The sequence below is a fragment of the Podarcis tiliguerta genome, assembly GCF_965153285.1.
Source record: "Podarcis tiliguerta genome assembly, chromosome: 3".
NCBI lineage: Eukaryota > Metazoa > Chordata > Lepidosauria > Squamata > Lacertidae > Podarcis > Podarcis tiliguerta.
In genome coordinates, this window is record NC_139536.1 from 23,077,092 (window position 1) to 23,089,219 (window position 12,128).

Genomic DNA, 12,128 nt, shown 5'->3' on the forward strand with positions numbered 1-12,128 from the left:
TGTCAACTGTATGCAGGTGGAACTGAAAAGTCATGGGATTTGAGAAGGACACGGAAGACAAAATATACTTAAACAAACAGAGGGTGAAGACAGATTAATTAAAATTATTTCAGAATAACAAAACAAGAAAACACTCAGTACTGAAAAAAATCACCCCTAAAGAAACAGACTTTGAGTCTTCAGCATATGATGAAAAAATCCTTCAATGCGAATGAGGAAATAAAACTGAACTTAGCACTTTGTTCCTTCCATATTTGTTTGTTCGTTCCAGTTTAGTACTTCACAGAATGCATACACATCCATTTTAAGGCAACCGATAAAAGGGAAGAAAAGAAACGGAAACTGTAGATTTCTGGTTTGCATATGCAGATTTATGCATCCTTAGGAAACTTGTAGAATGAACAAAACTGTGCAACTGTTGATGCAGTGAAACACAATGTGCTGGAAAAAAATCCACCTTTCACCAACCTGTTGCCTCCAGATGTTGTTGGACTACAATCCCTATAACCTTTGACCATTGCCATGCTGACAGGGACTGATGGGAGTTAGAGTCTTGCAACATGTTGAGATCACCAGACTGAGGAAAAGCAATTTAAACCAAGTTTCTGACATTCAGAAATGTGACGTCTGTACATGTGAAATTCACCATAATTGATGTTCCAACTGGTTGATTGACAAGAGAGAAGTGGGCATTGTAGGTAAAATCATGGAGTACCTGCTGATTACCTTGGGTTGTACAGCCAATCCAAAGAGTGTTGCCCTTGCAATTTTCAGTCAATGAGGTAAATGACTGGTCTAGACTCTAGACAATACACTCAGCCACGATGGTAGCTTGAACTGTGGCCAGGCCACCAAGATTCCCCAAACTGGACTTGGGTAACTGGCTAATCATGCATGAATCACTTTGAAATATTGCTGGACCTAGACCAACTTCTGTGATTTGCCAGACAATTTTCTGGAAGCTCCCCTCCCCTCCCAATTAATGTTCTGTTGCAAGATTTCTGCTTCCAATTTTTTAATATATATTTTCAGTTTAAATGCACAGTGGCTGAAGTGGTTTCCATTGATAATGTGCAAGTAATAACAGCTGCTTCAGAATCTTCAAGTATCTTTCCTGGTCACAGTATTTACACCCTATTTTATTTAGGTACAGTACTGTAAAATCTACACCAATAACTGAATTTACCTTTTATGTTTATAAGTGTTTTCTGGGGTGGAGTGCGGGGAAGGAAGAGGGTATTATCAATTTTGAATCCATTCAGTTTTCTCTAGTTTTCTTCAAATAAATATTGTTTCTACATAAGATGACCCAAAATTCACAATGACATTTGGTTAAATTAAAATGTGCTTGCTTCCAGAAATAATTTTTGCTGCATTGATGCTGCAGAAGATAAAATTCTTCTTTTACTGAGACTTTCAGGGAAAAAAACCCATCTGCTTTTTAAGGATCTAATAGAAACAAAATTGTCAGTTCTCTCTTGAACTCTTTTTTCCCCTGAAGGCTTGCCATGAGCATTGCTGGCCACAGGAATTATATTTCTTCCAATCAGCCAAATAGCATGGCTGGTTTTTAAAGCAGTCTGAGATAAAACCTGTCTTCTCTTTTTTTGCTCCTTTGGGCATCATGCCAAACCATGGCAAAGGAATCTTAAGTATGGTGGCCATGACTGACATCTGAACTGACAAACTGTAGACACAGCCATAATTATGTCTCTATGGTACAGCTGTTTCTGCAGGCAGAAGAGCTGAGCAGACGGAAAACCAAAACAGACAAACAGTTCAAAACTCTGGTTTGTCTTATAGTTTGGAAATGCAAATCATGGTTTGGGTTCTAAACTATGGTTCAAGTAAACCATGGCTTGGTGTGACGTCTGAACTGAGCTCTTGTGTCGCTACAAGAAGTTGCCAGCACAAGGGCCATATGCATAATGAATATAACACGAACAACATGTGAGTGGCTTTGCAAGCAAGGCATTAATGTAAAGACAATTACAGTGGTACCTCAGGTTACATACGCTTCAGGTTACATATGCTTCAGGTTAAGAACTTTGCTTCAGGATGAGAACAGAAATCGTGCTCCGGCGGCACGGCAGCAGAAGGCCTCATTAGCTAAAGTGGTGCTTCAGGTTAAGAACAGTTTCAGGTTAAGTACGGACCTCCAGAATGAATTAAGTACTTAACCTGAGGTACCACTGTACATTTAAAAACCAACACCCAAGTAGCATTCAGCCTTGCATATATTATATATTTTAATTGTGGCCCACACTTTCCACACAAGATTACAATATTGCTTCATGCTACCCATCTAATTCTTAAGACCCTGAAACAGCCTGCTGCTCCTGTAATTAATGGCCCAAACATTTATTATGCCTTTTAAACTTTGGAATAAGAATTTCTGTGTAACTGCTGCCAATAACAAAAGGCACTAGAATGCTGCTAATGGCTCTTAAAACAACAAATTTGCTTTTATAAATGCCATCTTGCTTCATGTACTTGTCATGGATCCTCTTATAATATCATCTTACTTCATCAAAAGCATTTTCTGGGTGGGATTACAGCCTTCAGCCAACTCATTATATTCATTCTGTTTGGCCTGCTTTAAACTAGATGCAAAGTACTTTTAAATAACCATTCTCCCCTCCCTGACACATAATAGATTAACTCCTTGATCAACAGAGATACCTTAAATAATACTGTGACAAAACCCACACATTCATGAAACTGTGAATGGAGGGCTGTTTCCTTCCCTCCCACTTTTGTGAGGGCAGAACAACAGTGAAAAGTTTTCAGGGAGGGGTTCCTGGAATCATAAAAGAGCCTTCTGGATCAGGCCAATGGCCCATCTAGTATCGCATCCTGTTCTCACAGTGGTCCCTCAGGTGCCTGTGGGAAACTGGGAAACTGGATTCGACAGGGTTTCTCTATTCCTCTTGCCCTCACCTTAAAAACATTATTAAGTGATCGTGCTTAACCCTTTTTGCCAGTGTACAACACTTCTGAGCTTCCTGTACATGCCAGAAAGCCCATAGGAGGACAAGGTATCAGGACACCCTTCCATAGGTTTCAAAGAAGAGTGTCTGGCCAGGAGATGGCCTACAGAGAGCCAACAAGACCTGGGTGGTTTTTTAATATAAAAGTTACAAGATTTTAACATAATAAAATTCACCTGGGGCTCTCAGGTGCCAAACAGTTTCCAGTGAAGTAACTGCTAATTTGTGGCAAGACTGCAAAAGAAAATTACTGTTTGTTTGTTTGTTTGTTTGTTTGTTTAAAAAAATCTGCAAATTGCATTTTACAGGTTCTTCTAAAATTCTCCTCACCCCCCAACATGCACACTTTGTTTTCTTTATTGCTAGCGCTAGCTTTTCTCATATTTTTTACGAGGAAGGCACACGACTCAGCAGTAGAGGTACATGCTCTGAATGTAAAAGGTAATAAAATCTCCAGGTAGGCTAGGAAAGATTCCTGTATGAGACTCTAGAGAGCCACAATAGACAGTACTGAGAAAGATGGACAAATGTTCTGCCCAGCTAGAGAGCAGCTTCATACATTTTCAACAGTATCATGTTGAAAACAGCTCACAAATTAGTTCTTAGAGCAGACTTCTCCAGTCTGGTGGTCTCCAAATGTTCTGGACTACAGCTCTGATCAGGTCCAACCAGTGCAGCCAAACTGGCTGGGCCTGATGTGAACTGCAGTTCTAAACATCTGGAGGGCACCAGGTTGGTAAAGGTTGTGTTAGAGAAAGCACGTCTGTGGTTTTCTGAGTTTCTGCCTTGAGGGAACGCCCATGCCAACTTGCCTGTGAAGAACCTGCTGGCAAGCTGCCACAGAATTTCAGTGAAGATTCTAAGCCATAGTCTAGCCAATGAACTTAGGATGCTATTCAATGTTACTCATACTCAGCGTAGACCCAGTTAATTCAATGAGCCTACTCTAAGTAAGCACCTTGGGGAAAGGACCAATTATTATTATTATTATTATTATTATTATTATTATTATTATTTATGCTCCACCCATCTGGCTGGGCTTCCCCAGCCACTCTATCAACCCTACCTACCATATGTTCATTCTAAGTGACTGCTATGCCAATAGTGATATAACAAGCCAGGGGGACACCTGGCTTGCCATTAGTAAACGTGAAAAGGATCTAGGGATCTTAGCAGACTACAAGCTTAAAATGAGTCAATGTTGTAATGCAGCAGCGGACGAAACTAATGCTATTCTAGTGTCCAGGTCAAGGTAAGTCATAGTATTGCTCTATTGTGGCTTGGTCACGCTACATCTGGGGTACTGTGTCCAATTCTAGGCACCACAATTTAAAAAGGATATTGACAAGGTGGAATGTGTGCAGGAGGGCAACCAAGAAGAAGTCTGGAAACCAAGTCTTGTGAGGAACAATAGAGGGAGCTGGGTACATTTAGCATGGAAAAGAGAATATTGAGAAGAAATATGATAGCCATCTTCAACTATCTCAAGGGCTGTCACATGGAGGATAGAACAAGTCTGTCTTCTGCTTGGGGGAGTAGGACCCGAACCAATGGCTTCAACTTACAAGAAAGGAGATTCTGACTAAACTTCAGGAAGAGCTTTCTGACAGTAAGAGCTGTTTGACAGTGGAAGAGACTCTGCTGGAAGGTGGTAGACTCTGAATCACCGGAGATTTTTAAGAGGACTGGATGGTCATCTGTCATGGGTGCTTTAGTTAAGATTCCTGCATTGCAGGGGGTTGGACTAGATGACCCTCAGGGTCCCTTGCAACTCTAAGATTCTATGATTAACAATTAAGAACATTAATAAAAATGCACTCAGTGTCCCTGAAGAGCTGGTACCAGTTAGTGCAGACAATACTGAGCTAATAGACATTTTATATATATATATATATATATATATATATATATATATATATATTTGCTTTCGTAGATTTTCACGGGTACAGGAATGCAGGTTTTGGAAATTAGCCCTCCCCACAAAATCTGGAAATTAGCCCTCCCCACAAAATCTGACACCAGATCCAGAGGCACACAGAACGCCATCACCAATCAACCACACCAGACCCAAACCCAGACCCTCTCCACAGATAAATTACAGACACCATCCAGCAGCCAAACCAGGGTGGCACCTCCGGATGCTGCACCCCCCTGCAATCCCTACACAGATTTGGCTGGCACAGGCCACAAAACCACAGCTCGCCCCTATACACGAAGCCAAGCCAGAGCACAACCAAGTGCAGTACAGCCATCTTCTCAGAAAAACTCTTCACAAAGTTCAAGAGTTCAAGACACGAAGGCTTTAGCAACTAATCCACACCTAATGACCCACCTAAGTGGGATTCAGGAAATCACTCAAGAAATCACTCAAGATATCCCTCAAGTAATTAAGGAACAAAAGAAGAAAAGGCACACTAGCCTGGGAACCTCCTCTCTGCCCAGAACATTGGAGGCTATACACCACACCTCCTCAACAGTATTTATAGGAACTCAAACACTGAGATCCTGCTCTGTTCCAGTAACAAGAAGCCGAAAGCACCAGCCTGAAGATGACGAGTGAGACCTCGTCGAAACGTCGCCTAGACACCCCAACTTTTACACGGGAAGACACCCGAGGACACCAAAACCTGCATATATATATATACATATATATATACACACACATATATATATATACATACACACACACACACACACACACACACACACACACACATACACACACACACACACAGGTTTTTTAATATATCATTTTCAACACTCATTCAACATAATTCACATCTTATACAATCTTTTGGACTTCCATCAACCACATCTGAAAATTTTCCAATTTCTTCACTTAATTTACATTTCTTAATTTCACTATTGCTTTAAATTATCTTATCGATTAGCTCTCTCATCATAGCCTTCCTTCCAATATTTCATATATTCCTCCTTACAAAACTTCTTGCAGTCCTTCTAGCGTAATCTGTTGAATACAGTTGCTTTTCAAATAGTTTGCATATTTATTCCAGTCTTCTGAGAATCTCTGGTCCCGCAGGTTTCAAATCCTTCCTGTCATCTTATCTAATTCTGCATAGTCTATTAATTTCGTCTGCCATTCTTCTTTCGTCGAGCCTTTTACATTCCTATGGTGCATTGGGTCAAGCTCAATCAGCTTCACTAATTTTCTACAAGAACTGCTTTTTAGTTTGTTTGTTCATGTGGGGTGTTTTTTTGCCTTTGCCTTGCTTTATATTTAAATGATTGTTATTAAAATGTGTTCTGTGAATTCGCTTTTCTTTTCCCTTCGTGCTTTTGTACGCCGCTCTCAAATTCTTTTTAAATCAATAAACATCCCCCCAATGAATGCCAAACCATGTGCACTTGAGGCCTGCCTTACCTTTACTTGGTGCCGATTTTCTCACAGATGCGACATGATCTTCGGAGATGGCAAGGCGCCGCAAAACATCAGCCAAAGCTGCTTTCAGCACTGTGATTTCATCCTCTTGCTGCTGCACTCTCAGTTCAAGAGCCGAAAGGCGGTCTTGGACATCGGATGTACTTGCTGCAGAAATGCTGTCATCTGCCAAGAAAGAAATAATCAGAAGGAAAGTCATGTGGCGTTCTAAAGCTCTCTTTGTGCAGGGTTTTGAAATGAATGCAAATAAATAATTAGTCGTGTTTATACCCCAACCCCCTTCTATACAAAGTGCCCAAAGTGGAAGGCAGCAAAATCGGCATGAAAAATAACCAGTCCACTTAACACCAATAAGCAATGCCACAGTATAGAATGTAAAGTCAGCAAAAATGCCCGACAGAAGGAAAGGCTCAGAAGCTCAATTCTAACACATTTGGCTTTGTGTTATGACCACCACAAAGGGGCAGCTTTAAACAGCTTCACTGCTAATGGGCATTTCAAAACTGTTTAGCATTTTAGATTTTGCCAATTTCCCTTAGAGCTCCCAGTGCTGGCGGTCCTCTGTCCTTCTGAAGCAGCTTTTCAGGAGGACAGAAGGGCTCTGCAAAAGGAACTGATGAAAATCGCCTCTCCCGGCGGACTATCTGATGGGTAGAGTGCCACGCAAATGTGATCCGACACAGTGCTGAATTGAAGCTGCTCTAAACATCCGACTTAAAATTTTCTTTTAAGGGTGGCTCCTGAACAAGAAAGTGGGATGAACTGTCTATAGAATCTTTGGAAATGCAGAATCTCAACTTGAATACAGCATCGCTATTAACGACAATCTGAGATCTTAGGGGATATCTTATATGAAGTAGACATTCAAAACCTGCCCTTGGAATATGCTGAGGTCACTGGGTCAAAAATACATTGGCTTGTATCCAAAGGACCGCTAAGTAAGTGTTCAATCAGCGCGAGGATTTCTTCTTGCGCAGCGGGAACTGTCCTCCACCTGCCCTGCCCCCTCCCCTAAATCTGCTCCGGGGGGTTGTGTGAACCCCCAAAATGGTTTTAAATGGCGCACAGTGAGAAGTCCTGTTGAATAAGCAGAAATCCTTGTGTTGACGGGGTTGTTACTTATTGCTAGACTGGATACAAGCCATAGAAAGAAACTAACCACTATTGTTTCATTAATTTGAGGAAGTGAACCCCACCACCAGCTGCCTGATCCTTCCTGCTGAACAACATTAATTTCTGGCTCAAGCCCCTATTCTCATACCATCCTGCTCCAGTTACAACTGGTGTTCCTCGTGAGCAGAATATTGAATGTAAATGATGTGAGCAACACAGAAACACATTTAAAGACACTCCTGTGATAATCAAATGAAGGCACACAAAAACAAACCGAAAGATGAAATTACTCAGGAATCAGTACTTAAAGCGAATCTGCTACCACAGACTCAATTCAAAGTATCACTGGTCTATTTCTAGATTACTCATATTGGTGTATGATTCACATCTCCCACTGTTGATCATTTCAAGATGTTCCACTGCCAGTATTATTTTTAAATTTGGCAATTATCAACTGATTATATTTTTAAGCGATTGTGATAGCTGCTCAGCACCTACACCAGCGAGTTAGTACAATGGTGACTAAAGAAGAAACAGGCCCGGTCTACAAATGCAAAATCAACCGGCAATAATGCAGTTCCACAGATAAGAATCTAAAGAAGTGCTAGCGACTCGTGGCAGAAATGTGACCCCATTGCATGGAAAGTGCTATTTTGGGCTTACTATCAGAAGCAAAGTGAGCAAGATGCAAAAGTAACAAGAACGCTTTCTTTAATGTACATTCAGCTCTGCTGAAATACAATGGGCAGTTGGGGGCCATCACACAGATAGAAAGAGCCTGAGCTGCAAAAGCTTTACAGCTGGGGAGTCAGACTAGTCAAGAAGTTGTGGAATCTCTAAAGGTTATTAGCGAGAGGATGAATAACACCTGTTATGTCTAGGGATGTTCTAGAGAATTTGCCCTTCCAACTCCCGATTCTATTTCAACAGGAGCCAGATTCAACAGATACATAGTTCTGGCTTTCGTGTATCTTTAAAGGGGATTTAAATAGCTTGCAAACATATGCAAATATCACGCCGTTACGGACATTTCAGAACTGTTTAACATTTTACATCTCACGTGCCAACCCCACCCTCCTGGGGTCTCGAGCAGCTGTACTCCTGGCGACAGAGATACTTGGTGTGTTTTATAAGTGGTAGAAAAAAACCTGGTTGTTTTAACAGCAAGTAGAAGATAATACATTGGTAAACCATTAAAAAAAATATTATGGCAACATCTCTCATACATTTCTGACAGTAAGAGCTGTTCAGCAGTGGAACAGACTCCGATGAGAGTCCAAGGACTCTCTTTCCTTGGAGGTTTTTAAGCAGAGGTTGAATGATCATCTCTCGTGGATGCTTTAGCTGAGATTCCTGCATTGCAGGGGGTTGGACTAGATGACCCTTGGGTCCCTTCCAACTCTATGATTCTATATAGAGTTGCTGTTCCTGGCACATAGCCCACCGAGCTTTAAGTCCTGGGTAAGAAACTACTTGAACTTGCATCTAGTGTTGAATAGAGGAAGAATAGAAGCTAAATTGTCTTTTTTTCTCTTCCATGACATTCTTCCCCTCTGCCAAGAGCAACAGTTATGGTTACATCCCACCGTTCTACCCAGACACTGAAGCCCAGCGCCGAGGGCCTTCTGGTGGTTCCCTCACTGTGAGAAGCCAAGTTACAGGGAACCAGACAGAGGGCCTTCTCAGTAGTGGCACCCACCCTGTGGAATGCCCTCCCACGCGATGTCAAAGAGAACAACTACCAGACTTTTTTAGAAAACATCTGAAGGCAGCCCTGTTTAGGGAAGCTTTTAATGTTTGATGCATTACTGTACAGTATTTTAGTATTTTGTTGAGAGCTGCCCAGAGTGGCTGGGGAAGCCCAGCCAGATGGGCGGGGTATAAATAATAAATTTATTGTTGTTGTTGTTATCATCATCATCATGTGAGCGTACACCAGGAGCAATCAAATTGGAACATGGGGAAGCTAGCATCTACACATCATCTTAGAAAGATGAGCTTCTGGCACCTGCTCATGGAGAAGGGGTCATAACTCAGTGGAAGAAGAGGAGGAGTTTGGATTTGATATCCCGCTTTGTCACTACCCTAAGGAATCTCAAAGCGGCTAACATTCTCCTTTCCCTTCCTCCCCCACAACAAACACTCTGTGAGGTGAGTGGGGCTGAGAGACTTCAGAGAAGTGTGACTAGCCCAAGGTCACCCAGCAGCTCATGTGGAGGAGCGGAGACGCAAACCCAGTTCACCAGATTACGAGTCTACCGCTCTTAACCACTACAGCACACTGGCTCTTTTTGCTTTACACGCAAAAGCCCAAAGGGTTAAATCCTGACATCTCCGCTTAGAAGGAACTCAGGTGGCAGGTGGTAGGAAAAGACCCCTGGGGGTGCAGCTGTCAGTCAAGGAGACAACACTGGGCTGAACGGACGAAGTCAGCTTTATATGATTCATGTTCAAGAGAAGGCAACTTGCTTCTAAGCTAGGGCTGGGCAAAATCTGGTTTTTAACACTGCGACATATCACCACCTCAACATCACAATATACTGAGATATAATGGTGCCTGAAATAAGGATGGAGTTATGTAGAGGCATGGGCTGGCTTCATGTTTTTTCCTGCATCGTGATTTTTGTGATTCACTGTCCCCTGCAGGAATCTGCCAGCAGAGTTAACGGGCTGAAGGAATCGAGAGAAGCGTTGGCTGGCTTCAAGTGGGGCTAGCAGGAAGTAAAAGCTTTAGAAACATAGTGACTGTGAACTAGAAGGACATGAGAAAGAGAATGAATTTTGAATACTGCTTGGGTAAATAGAGTCTATGACTGCACGCTTCAATTGCATGCATCTCTGAGCAATTGTGCCCTGCTTGCACTGTGTGCACATAGCAACTTTTGCTGTAAACTATATTAATCCAAAGTACTGCTAGGAGGAGTTTTATTCAAACCAGCACAGAAAGCTTTTACAAACCTAGTAAACATGTTTTGCTTATTCCAATAACGAACTTAAACAAATTTTTAAAAAAAGTGGTGTGTGGCCTCTGGAACATTTCTGCCCAGAAGCAGAGTTGTGCTGTTTAAACCCATCATTTCCTGATCAATTCTGGAACATTTCAAAGACAGAACAGGAAAAAATATTGAAGTAATTATGCTAGATAATCTAAGACAGCGCACGCTTGACTCTTCATTTATGAACTCATGTTTATTTTATTGTGTCACTGATGTTAGTTTGCAACTATTTGCTCTCCCAATTCAGCGACATGCTTGCAGTCTGAAATTAAGGGAACTTCCTTCCCGAAACAAAGTCACATTTATCTGCCAAACCTATACCCCACTTTTCCTCTAGGGAGCTCAAGGAGGAATTCCCAGGTTCTCTTCCTCCCCATTTTAACACAGCGCTGTGAGGTTTGCTAAGGCTGTGAGTGTGGCTGGCCCAACTCAGCCAGTATGTTTCACGGCTGAGCAGGGGATTTGAACCCTGGTCTCCTGGGTCCTAGTCCAGCACTCTAACGACTACACCACATTGGCACTCTATGGGGAACACTTCCCAATTTTACAATATTCCAACAGGATCTGTATTCTCTTGCAACTTCTACAATAGAAAGCTGGTCCTTTAGAGGAAAGAGCAGGAGTGGTAACTTTGCAGAGGGGAGGAGAGGCAGTAATTACGCTCAACTAATTCGTCGGTTGCAATTTTGCGCTGTCACATACAGTGTTAGAAACCAAGATATGAAAGCTAGGAGCTTTAAACCTAGGCTATAGGCGCAACAATGGAAAGTCTAGGTGAGCTTTTTTATAACAAGAATACAAAGCTGAAAATGAATGAGCTGCAGCTAAAATATTATGTTCATTTTTCACATGGTCTAGTCCTTTCCTTGCCCACCCCCTAATATTCTTATGATTCTCCAGTCTTCAGAGAGTAGCTAGAAGTGGGGAGGCAGAAAAAGGTCCTCCTTTCCTTCTACTCTGCAGTTTTAATCTGAAATCTTAGGCGCAGTAGTGTGCCCAGAGCTCAGAAACTGCACACGCTAATGAAATTCGCTATCTCAAAATGCACCTAGAACAATTGGAGTTTCAAACACTGGTCACTTAACTGAGTTGACATCAGCTTGAATCTCTACTGCTTGTAGAGGTATTACCATCCAGTTAAGGCTCCTGGCACCATCCATGCAATGTCATATGGCTGAAAACTTCCATGTAACTGAGCCTGGGCATGGACACAGGGGTGAATAACAACACAAAGCTGCCCTTCCATTTCAGTGGGGCTCAACAGCTATAAGAGTTCTCTGATGGATCATACCCTTTCTTGACATGGTGATGCGTGAAAAAATACTTTGAAAAATATATCCAACTTTCATGGATCAGCTACAGCACTACAACAAAGTGGGACCAAAATTCTGACCAGGGAGTTCTTGGGCAAATGTGATTTTGCTGCCTCCTTCAGCTGCTGTTGTTTTTCCATGTGTTTCCTTGCCCCCTGCCCCTTATCAGAGTATTAAAGTTTGCTGAGAGGATAGGACTGGGTGCGCCCAGTGGCTAGGAGAGCCTTTCACTAGCTCCAGAGAAGACAACCAGAGCCATTTCTGGACCAGAATGGCCTGAACACAGTAGTCCAAGTAGTCCTTGCAGACCAAATTA

At 42.1% G+C, this 12,128-nt stretch overlaps 1 protein-coding gene across 8 annotated transcripts in view; it reads right to left on the reverse strand.

Moving 5' to 3' along the window:
• Nucleotides 1-12,128, reverse strand: part of EML4 (EMAP like 4) — a 155,642-nt gene that overhangs the window by 65,953 nt on the left and 77,561 nt on the right. For all 8 annotated transcript variants that reach the window (XM_083432988.1, XM_083432991.1, XM_083432992.1 and 5 more), the window contains exon 2: nucleotides 6,373-6,555. In XM_083432988.1, the coding sequence (XP_083289114.1) occupies nucleotides 6,373-6,555 (183 nt within the window). The remainder of the gene's footprint in view (nucleotides 1-6,372; nucleotides 6,556-12,128) is intronic.